Source organism: Heterocephalus glaber, unplaced genomic scaffold (assembly GCF_053883595.1).
Source record: "Heterocephalus glaber isolate CG9 unplaced genomic scaffold, H.glaber_assembly_v1.0 deba00001729, whole genome shotgun sequence".
Lineage (NCBI taxonomy): Eukaryota > Metazoa > Chordata > Mammalia > Rodentia > Bathyergidae > Heterocephalus > Heterocephalus glaber.
The window spans coordinates 254,778-267,478 of NW_028258440.1; the positions used below are offsets into that span (position 1 = coordinate 254,778).

The 12,701-nt window shown below is 41.9% G+C and overlaps 1 protein-coding gene and 1 long non-coding RNA gene across 28 annotated transcripts in view; one reads left to right on the forward strand and one right to left on the reverse strand.

The window, feature by feature from the left end:
• Nucleotides 1–7,713, reverse strand: LOC110344931 (uncharacterized). Its single transcript, XR_015446835.1, has 4 exons — nucleotides 7,682–7,713; nucleotides 2,663–2,757; nucleotides 2,433–2,544; nucleotides 1–2,340 (listed from the first exon to the last, which is right to left on the reverse strand). It is a non-coding gene; the product is annotated as an uncharacterized LOC110344931 (long non-coding RNA).
• Nucleotides 6,914–12,701, forward strand: part of Pabir2 (PABIR family member 2) — a 23,029-nt gene continuing 17,241 nt past the window's right edge. For 12 of the 27 annotated variants that reach the window (XR_002387898.2, XR_002387900.2, XR_002387901.2 and 9 more), the window contains exons 1-2: nucleotides 6,914–7,975; nucleotides 10,764–10,842. Coding sequence is in view for 23 of the 27 variants with exons in the window: in XM_087199861.1 (XP_087055987.1) it covers nucleotides 7,878–7,975; nucleotides 10,764–10,842 (177 nt within the window). In the remaining 4 variants the exon portion in view is untranslated. Of the gene's footprint in view, nucleotides 7,976–8,946; nucleotides 10,683–10,763; nucleotides 10,843–12,701 lie in introns of those variants that run through there. The other 15 variants (XM_004860097.4, XM_004860098.4, XM_004860092.4 and 12 more) reach the window with 5 other exon arrangements.

Consider the following 12,701-nt stretch of genomic DNA (forward strand, 5'->3'; position numbering starts at 1 on the left):
CAAAACGTTTGACATTTGCAAGTTTATTGAAACATCAAGAAAAATTAGAAAATTACTTGAAAGAGGTACAACAATATTTAGCAAGATACAGACAGAATACTTTCATATTTGGTATAATTTAGAAAGAGGCAAGACACCAAGTACTAGAGGCCTAAGTAAGGGAAAGTGAGAAAAACAGGCAGTGTACATTGGTAACTGTAAAGAATTGAGGTGAAAATGAATTCATCTAAGGCTCAGTGTAATCCAAGCCCATATTTTAATTTTTTTTGCTTCAGAATAATTTCTTTGAACACACCCCAAGCTCACTACAACAGCACAAAATATGACCTCAGATCAGTTGGGAAAGTTTCCTGATCTCAGGCATGCTATATACACAATTCCTATGTTACTTCTTACCTTGTTCTTATAGAACAGAGCCTCTGGAGTTGGTCTACTTTGCAGTCTCTATATCTTCAGCTCCTACCAGATAAGTATCCTATTAAGCGTCACCTTTCTGTACAAATGAATTTAATGCATCGGGATTGTAAGCTATTAAATGCAACTCTATATACTGTAATATGATTTTTTAAAAACTTCAAATCTATTATACAACAAACCAACGTATGAAAGCATAACTGAGCTCTCTCTTTGCTTCAAGGACTTTGAGGATTAGAGAAGTGGGTCTAAAGCATTCCCTCCCTGGAGTGTTTAATACATTAAACAGGATTCATGTATTTCTGCAAGCATATAACCTCCATTATCTCTCTGCAACCTGTTTCTTTTCAGAAAGCCTTCCCAATAAAACCAATATCCACAAGCTTGGGTGTGGCTGAGCGGTAGAGCACGTTCCCAGCATGTGCTAAGGCCCTAGGGTTCAGTGATCCCCAGACTCCCAAAAAAACAAGGGAAGAAAACTTTATTTCTCTCTTCTACCAGCAGGCTGGGTCTCATATCAATCCTTTTATTCCCATAGCAGGATTAGAGCAAAATCCTGAGTCTATAAAATGTGACTGTTCTCCACACAACATGCCTGCTGCCTTTATTTTTCCATCTGCCTATTTTTAAAAGGTAATGTATTCTTTTTCTGGTCAATTTTAGTTTCCTTTACATTTTGTGACAATATATTCTTTCATGCCTCAAATGACTTGAAAGCTGCATTTGTTTAATCAGCTTAGATATTTATCAGTAGTGGACAGAACACTAGATTTTAGGAGCCAGGAGACACTGGTTCCTAGAACTAGCTCTGTCATTATGTCATTTTGTAGATTTGGTGGAGAGGCTCAGTTTCTTAATACGTAAAACAAAGGGGATTGATTTGCTCTCTGACAGTCTATGATATGTACATTACAACTATCAATGGATATAATACCATAGCAGGTGAGAAGCAAAGTAAGTAACATGTAGTAAATGCATTTTTCAGGCTTTTTATAACATCTAGAAACCCTTCTGAAACTTGGATGTGAGCGCTAAGATCTGTTTTGTGTTTGTGTGTGTGGCGATGGGGATCTAACCCATGGCAGCACACGGTAAGCAAGTGTTCTAACCCTAAACCGCATCCCAAGCCCCAGAATTTCATTTTAAAACTTTGAGAAGGGATGGGGATTGAGCTCAGTGGTTCCGCCGCCTGCCTCGCAAGTGCAAGGACCTGAGTTTAATCCCCGGTACCAAAAAAACCCAACAAAACTTGGAGAAATAATGAGCGTTAATAGTGCCAGACCTTCTGTTATGTGCAAGAAATAGTTAACTCTCATTTACTGCAGAACTTCTAAATTTTTTTTTTTTGCTTTATCGGACTTCTACAGAGCCTTTTTCAGACAATTTTTCCCCTCATCACTTGCCACTTACCAAATTTTAACGCCAGCGGTACACTGCCTGTTTATGTACCACATGTGTATCTGTGCTTTATATATAGAAAGAGTAAACTTTTTTCAAAAGTCACCAAGAACCAATTTTCTTCCTCCTAAGGCAAAACTATTACCCACCGTGAGCCCATAATTTAGGAAATCAAGTTTCCGTGGTACCTAAACTTTTTGTTCAAGTAAAAACAAATATAAAAAGGTCCACTATTTGATTGACAAACATTTTCATCTCGAGGGTGCAAAATTGCTCCTGACAAAAGCTAGAGGCAGAGTGGAGGGCACAATCATTTTCTTCAAAGGAGTAAGAGATGGGGTGAAATTAGAAAGAAATCACTCTCTACACCAATTGGTTTGGCTGCTTCCGGGTCTAGGTGGACTGCTAGAGGACGTGCAGGATCAGCCTGGGGCGGAATATGAGTTCTCCCTTGGATCAGCCTGTCTCATGCCCTGTCTCCACCAGGCTGAGGGTAGGATCTCCGCATACCAGGAACACGGGCAATACCTGCAAAATCTCGATAAATAAAAGGATGGAAATACTATCCAAACACCTTCCCCCAGCCCACTTGCCTCCTCCTGTATCTCAACTCTGCTCACCCAAATCCACTGCTCAAAGGGATGCTGTTGAGTCCTCTTGAGTTGCTGCCATCTGTGGTGGTGGAATTCAGCAGCAGCTCCAAGTCCACTTCCATCTTCTTTCGTGCCATGTCTGTGTCGAGGATGAGCACATAAAGGCAAGAAGTCTTGGTGGGGAGATAACGTAAGGGGAGAGGCAAATGAAAAAAGAGAAGAGAGGAGAAAGCTCTTAGATGAGTAGAAGTGCTCACCTTTATACCCTGGTACCCTAATACCAATGGGCACAAAGTTGGGCAGATCTAGTTCCAAACCTCCTATCTTCATGATGCTCTGGGGGCCTGCACAACTAAAATACAAATGAGAAATCCATATCAGTCACTGCCGCAAATTCACCTTTCACTTTTTTTTTTATTTTTTAGACAGAGTCTCGCTATATAGTTCAGCCTAATCTTCAACTCACTGTGTAGTCCAGGCTGGCCTCGAACTCGTGGCAATCTTCCTGTCTCAGCCTCCCCAGAGCTAGGATTGCAGGCATGTGCACTGTACCCAGCATTCTTTAACTATCTAAACCATAGCCACCCCTGGTAAGCCTTTCCAGCCAAAACAAAACTAGAGCTTGACGCCTATTAGAATTCATTGGGCCCAGGCCCTCTGCGCACGCGCTCTGTATCCTGCCAGGTGCCCCAGGCTTACTATGCAGGCAATCAGCGTCATCTCAGGAGCCTTTGCCAGCCTCGCCAGGGGTGCACGCACAGTCAGAAGCCACCTTTGCCTAGCCAGTCTGTCCCTCTCTTCTCTCCTCCTAGTGCAGACTCGGCTGGTCATTCATCTCTTCCTATGCTAACCTTGGCATGGCATTCTCGGCTATTATTTAGGAAGGGGGGGGGTGGGACGGAGAGAGAGTTGTATGGGAGCACCATCCTCTCTGCCCTGTGTCTAATACTCAGTTTTCTCAGTGTTGTCTAGCTCATCAGCCCCTTATGACTGAGGCCAACAAGCTTGTTAACCTCCCTAACACATTTTCCCATCCTGTGACAGCAAACACACTACACCTTTGTAATTAAAAACAACAACAAACCCCTAATGTCCGGGGAAAAATACCACCACTAAGTGCTCAGGCTCTTGGTAAGGTGCTTACCCAATTGAATGAAATGTGAAAATTGTTTTCATTGAGGTTTCTTTTTTTTTTTTTTTTACCATAATCATACAGTATGTATTTTACTTTGGATAAAATGTGGCTCTTCATAGTTTTTAATCTAAGGAATAAAGCTAATTCACAAAGATGGCAGTTAAAGTAATGAGAGGTACTTGCTTAAATATCTGAGAATCAACCAAATCAGTATTTCTCTCTCAGGCAGCATTAGAGCTTAAGCACATTTTAATAGTACTGTCATGACTCATCACATTTTTTTCTTTCTTTTTTTTTTTCCAGGTATCAGGGATCGAACTCAGGTCCTTGTGCTTTCAAGGCAGGCGCGGAGCAACTGAGCTAAATCCCTGGCAACATTTAAAGAACTACTGTCTTAGAATTTTTCACCATTGCTTAGCAAGCCACACTGAGTACTGAAATGATAACCCTATGTTAAATATTGTAAAACCAAATATTTTAGGAACCAGACAGAGAAATGGCAGAGAAGGTAACTGTACCTAGTGAAATGGGAGTTATTAACATTGCTATAGCACTTTTCACTTTTATAGACGTTTTCACATACTTATCTCAAATGGTTCAATCATCAACTCTGCTCAGTCAGTGGTGAGCTTAAAATAATGGGATTGTCTGGAGACAATTCGTGACAAGTTATGATATGTATGATCATAATCATTTATTTTTCATATACCCTGGGAATAGAATAAGAAAAGCTTGATTGTATTAGGCAGAATTAGATTACCTAAATCCCAGACATGAGTATATGATTTTGAGTCTCCATTCCTGATGTATGATAGGTTAATAATAGCTACTATTTATTGGGCACTTATGTGCCTGGTACTGTCCTAATCATTTTAAATATGTGATTGCATTGAATGCTTGCAATAATTCTGTGAGGTAGGCAGCACCACAATGCTCATTTTTCAAAGGAGGGAACCAATGCCCAGGGGGTAACTCAAATTACAACTACTAAGTGGCAAAGCCAAGATTCCTCTGTTCTTCAGTATAGTGAGTGAAAAGACAGATGAGGTGCCTCTGAGTGTTTCCCTGTATACTATTTCTGTACTCATAAGCTCTGGATACATATTTATTATTGTAAGAATGAATAGAAACCTGTCCTTCCCAGCTGTCTTGGGAAGGGAATAAATCATTTCCATTTTACAGTTCATAAAATTCCACAGAGATTAATGGTACATAGGTAGCAGCAGAATCCAGGCTAGTACCAAGATTTGAAAGTCACTGTTAAAATTCTTAGAGTACCTGAAAATTTTACAAAAGGTGGTGTTTAAAACTGAGTAAAGTAGTGTGAACGCAAGTCAGTAAAGAGAGAACAGAAGGTCAAAACTAAACTGTTTCAATAACATAACAACAAACTGTCTCAATAACATACTGCAGTACATCAGTAAACAAGTGGTTCTTACCTCCATTCTACGGTTTGTTTTACTATTCACAGAGTTTATTAATCTTCTTGGCAGGCAGAAAGGTTTAATGAATATATATTGAATAAATAGACAAAATTTCATATGCTTAAATATTACAGAAATCTAATTTTTTAGAAAACAATGTATAAATAACATGAAGAAAATACAGGAGCTATAATACAACAACAAGGGAAGAACAACTAAGGGACAATGTTTCTAGAAAATGGGGCAGTACAGTATTGTAAAACTATATATATGATGGCAATGTGGTTTCAGCTATTACCAAAGAGAGGTACTTTTCTTCGTCTAGAGAGCAGCTACATGTCAGAAACCTAAAATTCTAAACAGGATTCATAGTACATACACAGGTTGGAATATCAAAAGGAACAAGTACTACAAAACCAAAAAGAAATTCTGTAGGTTACATGGCAAACACAACATATAAAGACATTACTTTTACTTCTCTCCATTTCTGCCTACACGTTATTGTACCAACCTGGCTGTATTTCGTGATCAGCGCTTCCTGTTCCATAGCAACAGGCCACTGATATGTTTGAATCTATACCTTACAACATGCTACTGCTTTCTTTGTATGTCCCAGTCTGTGCCATCTGCCCAAGGCCTCTTTACCTGTAAAAAGCGTCTCACAAACATGTCACAATCAAGTCTTTATTTTACCAGTTGACTTGGAAACTTTAAAGTTACATTTCAGGCTTTAGTTATCACAAGAGCGTCAAATATAAGTTGAACCCCAGGCCACAAACACCCCCAACTTCCCAAAAGATTTACATGAAGGGTAAAGAAAACTAGGTAAGACCAGGTATACAAGAACAATGTGAATCAAACCTGGAAATAATGGCCAAAGAAGCATCCTTCTTCTCACATATCCTTGAGCTTCTAAACTAAGCTCCTGCAAGTTCAGAATTCAATAAACGGTTTGACTTCTCAAAGATAAGGACTGTGCATGTGATCAACAAATGGTTGTTTAGTAGCTATTGTGAACAAAGACATTTATTATGACTTTTTGAGCAAGCTGTGTGCTGAGACCTTGAGATAAAAATACATAAATTGCTCAGTTTGCTTTTTCTAATCTAGCTAGTAGATTAAAGGAAATTATCCAAGGGCCAGGGATGTAGCTCAGTGGCACCGCGCCTGCCTAGCAAGTGCAAGGTCCTGAGTTCCATCCCCAGTACTGCAAAAAAAAAAAAAAATTGAAAAAAAAATTGAAAAAAAGGAAATTAACCGAAAGTGCTTTAAAGGGCAACTCAACTGGTGATCATTAAATGAGTTAATACTTCTACATCTGTTAGAATACTGCCTGATACATAGTAAGTGCTATGTAGGTGTTTGTTAAATAAATAAATGAATTCAATCTCACACTCCCCAGGTCATGATTAGTTAGGTTCTCTGTAAGCTCTAGGAATATATATATGACATATTATATATTACATATTACATATATTACATATTACATATAATATATATAATTAGTGTGTCTAAATGGATGTTTGAAAAAGAAATCAGCCCGTCCAAAACCCAACAAAATCGAGGAATTTAAGAAATGAGTGGGGAGGGGCTGGGGATTTAGCTCAGTGGTTTCGCTGCCTGCTGCGCAAGCGCAAGGACCCGAGTTCGATCCCCGGTACCAAAAAAAAAAAAAAAAAAGAAAAGAAATGAGTGGGGATCATAAAGATTGGAGTGTACAAGCTAAGAATAAACTTGGAAATCCCATGTTCCTGTTGCCCTTGAATATTGGCTCAAAATCCTGAATATGATGCTTCAGAGTCTCCAAACTATTGGCTCTTTTTGAAATTGGGCGCCAGGATTCCCGGGCCAATGCCATAGAAGAAGGCACCGGCTCCCGGAAACGCTCCTTCCCTTTGAGGGGCTGGAGGGGGGGGGGCGGGGCTTCCGCGCATGCTCTGTACCCTCAGGCCCTCATCGGAGCGGCCGCTCGACGCATGCGCAGGACTTAATGGGTGCCCGGACGCGGAAGAACTGGCCCCACGGAGGCTCCGGCTTCCGAAGCGAAGCGTGGGAGGTTATAGAGGTGGCAGGTTATAGATATTGATCTTGGCCCTTAGGGTTCCCCGGGCCATCAGAACCTGAGAGGAAGAGAAGGCACCGCGGTGGTGGCCGAGGGGAGGAATCTTTCCTCCAGTCCTCGAGGCGGGAGGGGCCAGGGTCGGGAGTAGCCCCGATCCCCGGGCTGAGGAGTCTCTGGACCGGATCCCGGAGCATGGGAGGCTGGACAAAGTCCCCGACCATGGGGAGCTCGATCTGCCGAGACCTCTCAGCCAGGCCCTGCCCGACTGTCGGGTCCTGGTTGCTAACGCTGCCCAGGCAGCCACGGCATCTATAGCCGGTCCCGGCCAGTGGCCCGCGGCGAGAAAGAGAGCGGCATGAGTTCTGCCATTGCCTAGTTTCCTCCCCTTCTTTTCTCCCGCTGGCCTTCCTCTCTTCTCTTCCCCATACCTCCTCCTCCTTCCTTCCCGTCCTGTGCTATTTTCCTCCCGTCTTTCCTCCTTTCCCGCTTCTGCCCGCTCTTACCTCTGCCCTGCCTTTCCATCTATCCTCCTTCCATCCCTCTTCCTCTTTTCCCTCTTCCCTGCGCTTGCCTTCCCGCCGCCCTTCTTTCCTCCGTCCCCCTTCTTCATCCTGTCGCCTTCCAACACAACCTCCACCCTTCTCCCCTTTCTCACCGCGGTCCTCCCTCATCAGCTTCCTCCTTCCCTCCTCCTCCCTCCTCTATTTTCTCCGCCCCTAAGCCTCCGCCCCTTAGCCCCCGCCCCCAGCTGCCAGTCCCCAGAAGCTCAGTCCTGCAGTGAGTCTTGCGAGCCCATAGCTAAGCACCAGGAGCTGAGTACTGCCCGCTGTGCCTGCCTGCAAGTCTCTGACATGGCTCAGGAGAAAATGGATCTGGACTTTGAGCCTGGCATATCTCGTGGGAGAACCCTGAGGAGGTCCAACAGCGCTCCCCTGATCCACGGGCTCAGGTGAGCAGGAGTGGGGAGGATGCTTCTGGACCCTTTGCAGGCAGTCTTTCTTTTAGGTGTGGGTTTGAGCTCTCCAAACCGAAGGGTTGGAGACTTGTATGCTTGACAATGACTTGGGTCCCAGTGGGGAGCGAAAGTTTGACCTCAAACTCTGGTCCATATCGGGGAAACGCCACCCCCCACACCTGGGGACTATGTTGTCCCACTCTAAAAGGAACTGCGGAAAGCTTCTGGCTCTTCTGACAGGTTGCTTGCCCTAGCCAGTTTACACCAGGGAATGTCAGACTGAAGCCCCTGGAACTAGGCTTGCAACTTGACACTTGTCTGTAAGAGCTGCTATTTCCAATCTGAGTTTAGAACCCTGGCATTAGCAGAGGTTTGCTTTAATACATCACAATTTATTTAATAACTTGTAATTGAACGGTGTGTTCATGTCACATTAAGTGATTTGGATTTGCCCAAATGTTTTTAGATTCTAAAGCTGCCAGAAGTGTATTTCAGTGAATAAAAAAGAAAGATGGCTTGTAGCTTAGGTTAGTGGAAACACAGGTTTGAGACAACAATGGAAAGAATCGACCCTTTAATTTCAGTGGCAGAGTCTCGTGTTTTCATGTGAATAAGACACCAGAGAGTCTATTTAAAAGTAGAATCTTGCAATAGTGAAAAAGTTAGGTCGGCTAACCTACTAAGCCATTACATTTTACTTTTATAAATAGACAATTCATCTTAGGTAGAGAACCAACTTGTGAGAACCCTTCAAAAATGGCATTAGTCCATAAAATGAGGTGGGAGTACAATTAGCCAGAACTATATTAATCAAGCACAGTGAAGGCATAGAAAGATAATTTGTGTCTCTTGAACTGATTATAACATCTGTATTTTGGTGACAAAACAGGTTTACCTTTTTTTCATTAAATATAATTTTGGAACTGAGGAGTGATGGAGTGACTTTTTTTTTCTGATGCTATTCTTGGCTTTGCATTTTTTTTAATATACATTAAGAACAAATTGCGAGCTCTCTCTCGCTCTCTCTCCCTCTCTCCCTCTCTCCCTCTCTCTCCCTCTCTCCCTCTCTCTCCATCCCTCCCTCCCTCTCTTCCTCTCTACCTCTCCCTCCTCCCCTCCCCCCTTCTGTCTTTTACAATCTGTTAAGCAAGCGGTTGCTAGGGACTTGGATGGTCCTACTGACCTGCATTTAGATAATTATTAAAAAAAAACATACTGTTTTGTGAATCACAATTTAAGTAATTATTTGACAGGTACTATGATATGACAGAAGAGGCACGAAGAGACCTTAGCCTTATCCCAATTTTCACTAACTAGCTGTGCTCATGAATGAGTCATTTAACCTTTCTGAATCTGTTTTCTCATGTAAAAATTAGGGGAACTGAAATATGCAATCTCAGTGGTCCCTTGGAGCCCAATCCAATCGCATTCGGAAAATCCTTCAGCTCTTTTGTTTTCAGTGTTGGAAATGGAACCCTAGGCCTTGTGCGTGCTGGGCAAGCACTGAGCCACTGAACTTCTTGAACTGTTGTAATCGTAGACACAGCCTTTACTAGGCACTGCGGGGATATTATATAAAGATGAATAAAGCATCTCTGTACCAAGAGGTTTAAGACACATGCACACTGTTTTGTTCTTTTTATTTTCCTGTGCTGGGAAATACTTTTTCTTTTTTGGGGGGGTGGCTTTTTTTTGAAACAAGGTCTTGCTCTATAGTTCAGGCCAGCCTTGAACTCACTATGTAGCCCAGGCTGGCCTCGAATTCAAGGTGATCCTCCTGTCTCAGTCTCCAGAGGGCTGGGATTACAGGCATACACCACCATGCCTGGCTGGGGAATACTTTTTCTTTAATAAAAGGTAAAGTAGGGGCTGAGGGTATAGCTCAGTGGTAGAACCCATTCTTAGCATATGTGAGGCCTTGGGTTCATCCCCAGTACTATAGAAAAACAAAACCAAGAAAGCAGAGCTGTGAATGTAGTTTAGTGGTAGAGTGAGCTTGAGATGTGTAAAGCCCTGGGTTTGATCCCCAGCACCATTAAAGTATTTTTTAGCTGGGCGTGGTGGTGAGGGTTTGAGCTCCCCAGGGTTCAAGAGCAGCTTGGGCTGTATGCTGAGACCCTCTCTTAAAAAAATATGTCTCAAGAAATGTGCCATCTCCCCGTGTGTTCTTCGGGTTTAAAGGAGGGGATGGTAGCATTAGTTCTGTGGAGTGAGTAGAGGTTTGTGCAGTGCCTTCGTGCAGGGCATGGTGTTTGAGGTGAGTATGGAAGGAAAGGACCTTGAGAGATGACAGTATGAGGGTGTTCCTGGCACAAGTGACAACCTGGGCAGGGAAGACAAAACATGAGGTAAGTTTATTCACTTAAGCAGCTTTCAGAGGTACAGCGCGTTTTTCCAGTGGTCTTCTGAGATGTGCTAATTGGCTGGCTTCTCCCCTACAATGGGTGAAGGAAGGCACACGCAGAATGCCATAATTGTGGGTCTATGAGGGAGAGAGAAATGGCTCCGTTGGGGGCGTGGGTTTGACTGGAACCAGCTGGATTGAACCCGTCTGAGGCTCCGCCCCACGCCTGTAGGAACCGCCCCCCAATGGCTGAGATCAGTTCTTGGCAAATGCCTTCAGTGGACAGTTCCCCGCAGAGGACGAGAGGACAGTGAGGGGCTTCTTTGTCGGGAACTGAGAGACTTCGAAGATTTCATTGTTAAGTACAGAATTGAGGCTAATACAGCTGAAAGATATCTGTCTTTAGAAGACATTAATCATTTTATTTTTACTTTGCAGTGACCTTTCACAGGTTTTTCAACCTTACACATTTAAAACTCGGAGGAACAGTACAACAATTATGAACACTCACAGTCTGGTAAGTAGCAAAGTGTCTGAAGTGATTTGGATCAGAGAAAATACTTCGAAACACAGTCTCCTTGGAAATCATGTGCTATGCACGATTGTTTTAAAAATAAAAGATATTATCTGCCTTGTGTACTACTTTTGCTGTGGCCATTCAGCTTTTGTTACAAAAGGAGACTGTAAAAATTTTATTTTTCTTTGCTGTAGGATTTGGTATTTTAAAAAATTGTTGATTGTTATTTATCACTACTTTTATCGTGCTTGGGAGGTAAATCAAGAGACTTAATTTCTAACTATACCTACAGATAGTAGTTTTTACTTGTCCTAGAATACAGTGGAAGAATGTTTATTTCTGAAATTCATGTGTCAGATGAGGATGATTTTCTAAAAACTGTAAAATGTTTGTATTTCTGTTCTCAGAAGAGTTGCTGATTGTGACTGTGGTTGATAGAGATGTTGCAGATCACATTATTAGATGGTTGCTATAGAAAAAATTAGGAAGATTTTTATATAGTAGCACTTCACATGCAGAACTCTCTCATCCAGCAGCTACAGTGCTCGGGAAGACATCTGAGGTGTAAGCACACGGACCTCTAAATGGCTGGACTGGATTTCCATAGTCTATACACAAATGTTCATCATTTTATTTATAGGAGTGCCTCTCTGACCTCTGAATCATCTAAAATTTGTGCATAATTGTAATAAGCTCCCAACCAAGTAGTATTTGAGAAATAGCAAATCAGATGAGGTACACTTGGCTTAAAGGTATACTGATAGCTGCTAGCAAAGGAGGAGAGGGTAAAACTGAAAAAGGTTTTTAAAAAATTAGTTTGTAGCTAAGAACCTATTGGTAGTCCCTGAGCGTGTCACTAGTGTAGGGCCATATAATAATGTTCTTAAGGATTAACCTTTTCTTAAATTCCAGTAATACCTACACTTGAATGATATTTTACATGGTACAAAGTACTTACTGTCACAGGTTTAATTTTTATAACAACCTCTATGAAGTAAGCAGGGCAATAAGTATTTTTCCCATTTAAAAGCAGGACCAGCTGACTCAGACAACATAAGTGATTTGCTCAGAATCACACAATAATAAGTGGTAGAATAGAGATCTTCCAGTGCCATTCTGTTTGGTATAATCTGTTTGAGAAGGGAAAATATAACACATTTTAAAAAGATTTCCAGCTGAAGTGACTAAAAATACTTGAAGGGGGAAATGTTAGCTATCTAGAGATTTGCTTTGCTTCACCTCCTTCCTGGGGCATACTGGAAAATGCAACCACTTATTTTTGCTGGCTATGTGAAAGGTGTTTTTACATTTTATACAACTGTGATCCTGATAAGAGTAGCATAGCAAAAAAGGAAAAAATGAATTTTCCTCTCTACACTTCAGTTACCTTTTTTGTAAAACGTGAAGATTCTTACCAGCTCTGGTCTAGGTTCATCTCATTACTCCCTAACAAACACCTTTGGCAGCGGCTGCTCACAAATACCTCATTTTCTGAAGGGGCTTTGGTGATTCACTGCTCTTGGTTGATCCTTGTGCTACCCTTCACCCCCATCCTATTGTCTTTCTAGCTTTCCGGTCCTTTGAAACCAAGTTTAATCCTTGTATCTCCTTTACCCAGGTTTCCACTCTAATGATAATAATGACACTGCCTATATGATGTTACATTGCACTCTAAATCATAATGTTCTTATCTGTGTTTTATAGTAACCTGCTAAGAGTCAAGTGTTTGCAAACATAATGGAAAAGAGGGGAAGGTGAGAGACAGGCAGAAATAGGATCTTCATTATTTGCCAGCTAGTTAGATGTTAGTGTAGGGAGAAGGAGGACTCTGAAGTGATTGAAATTGTGTTTCTTGGTGA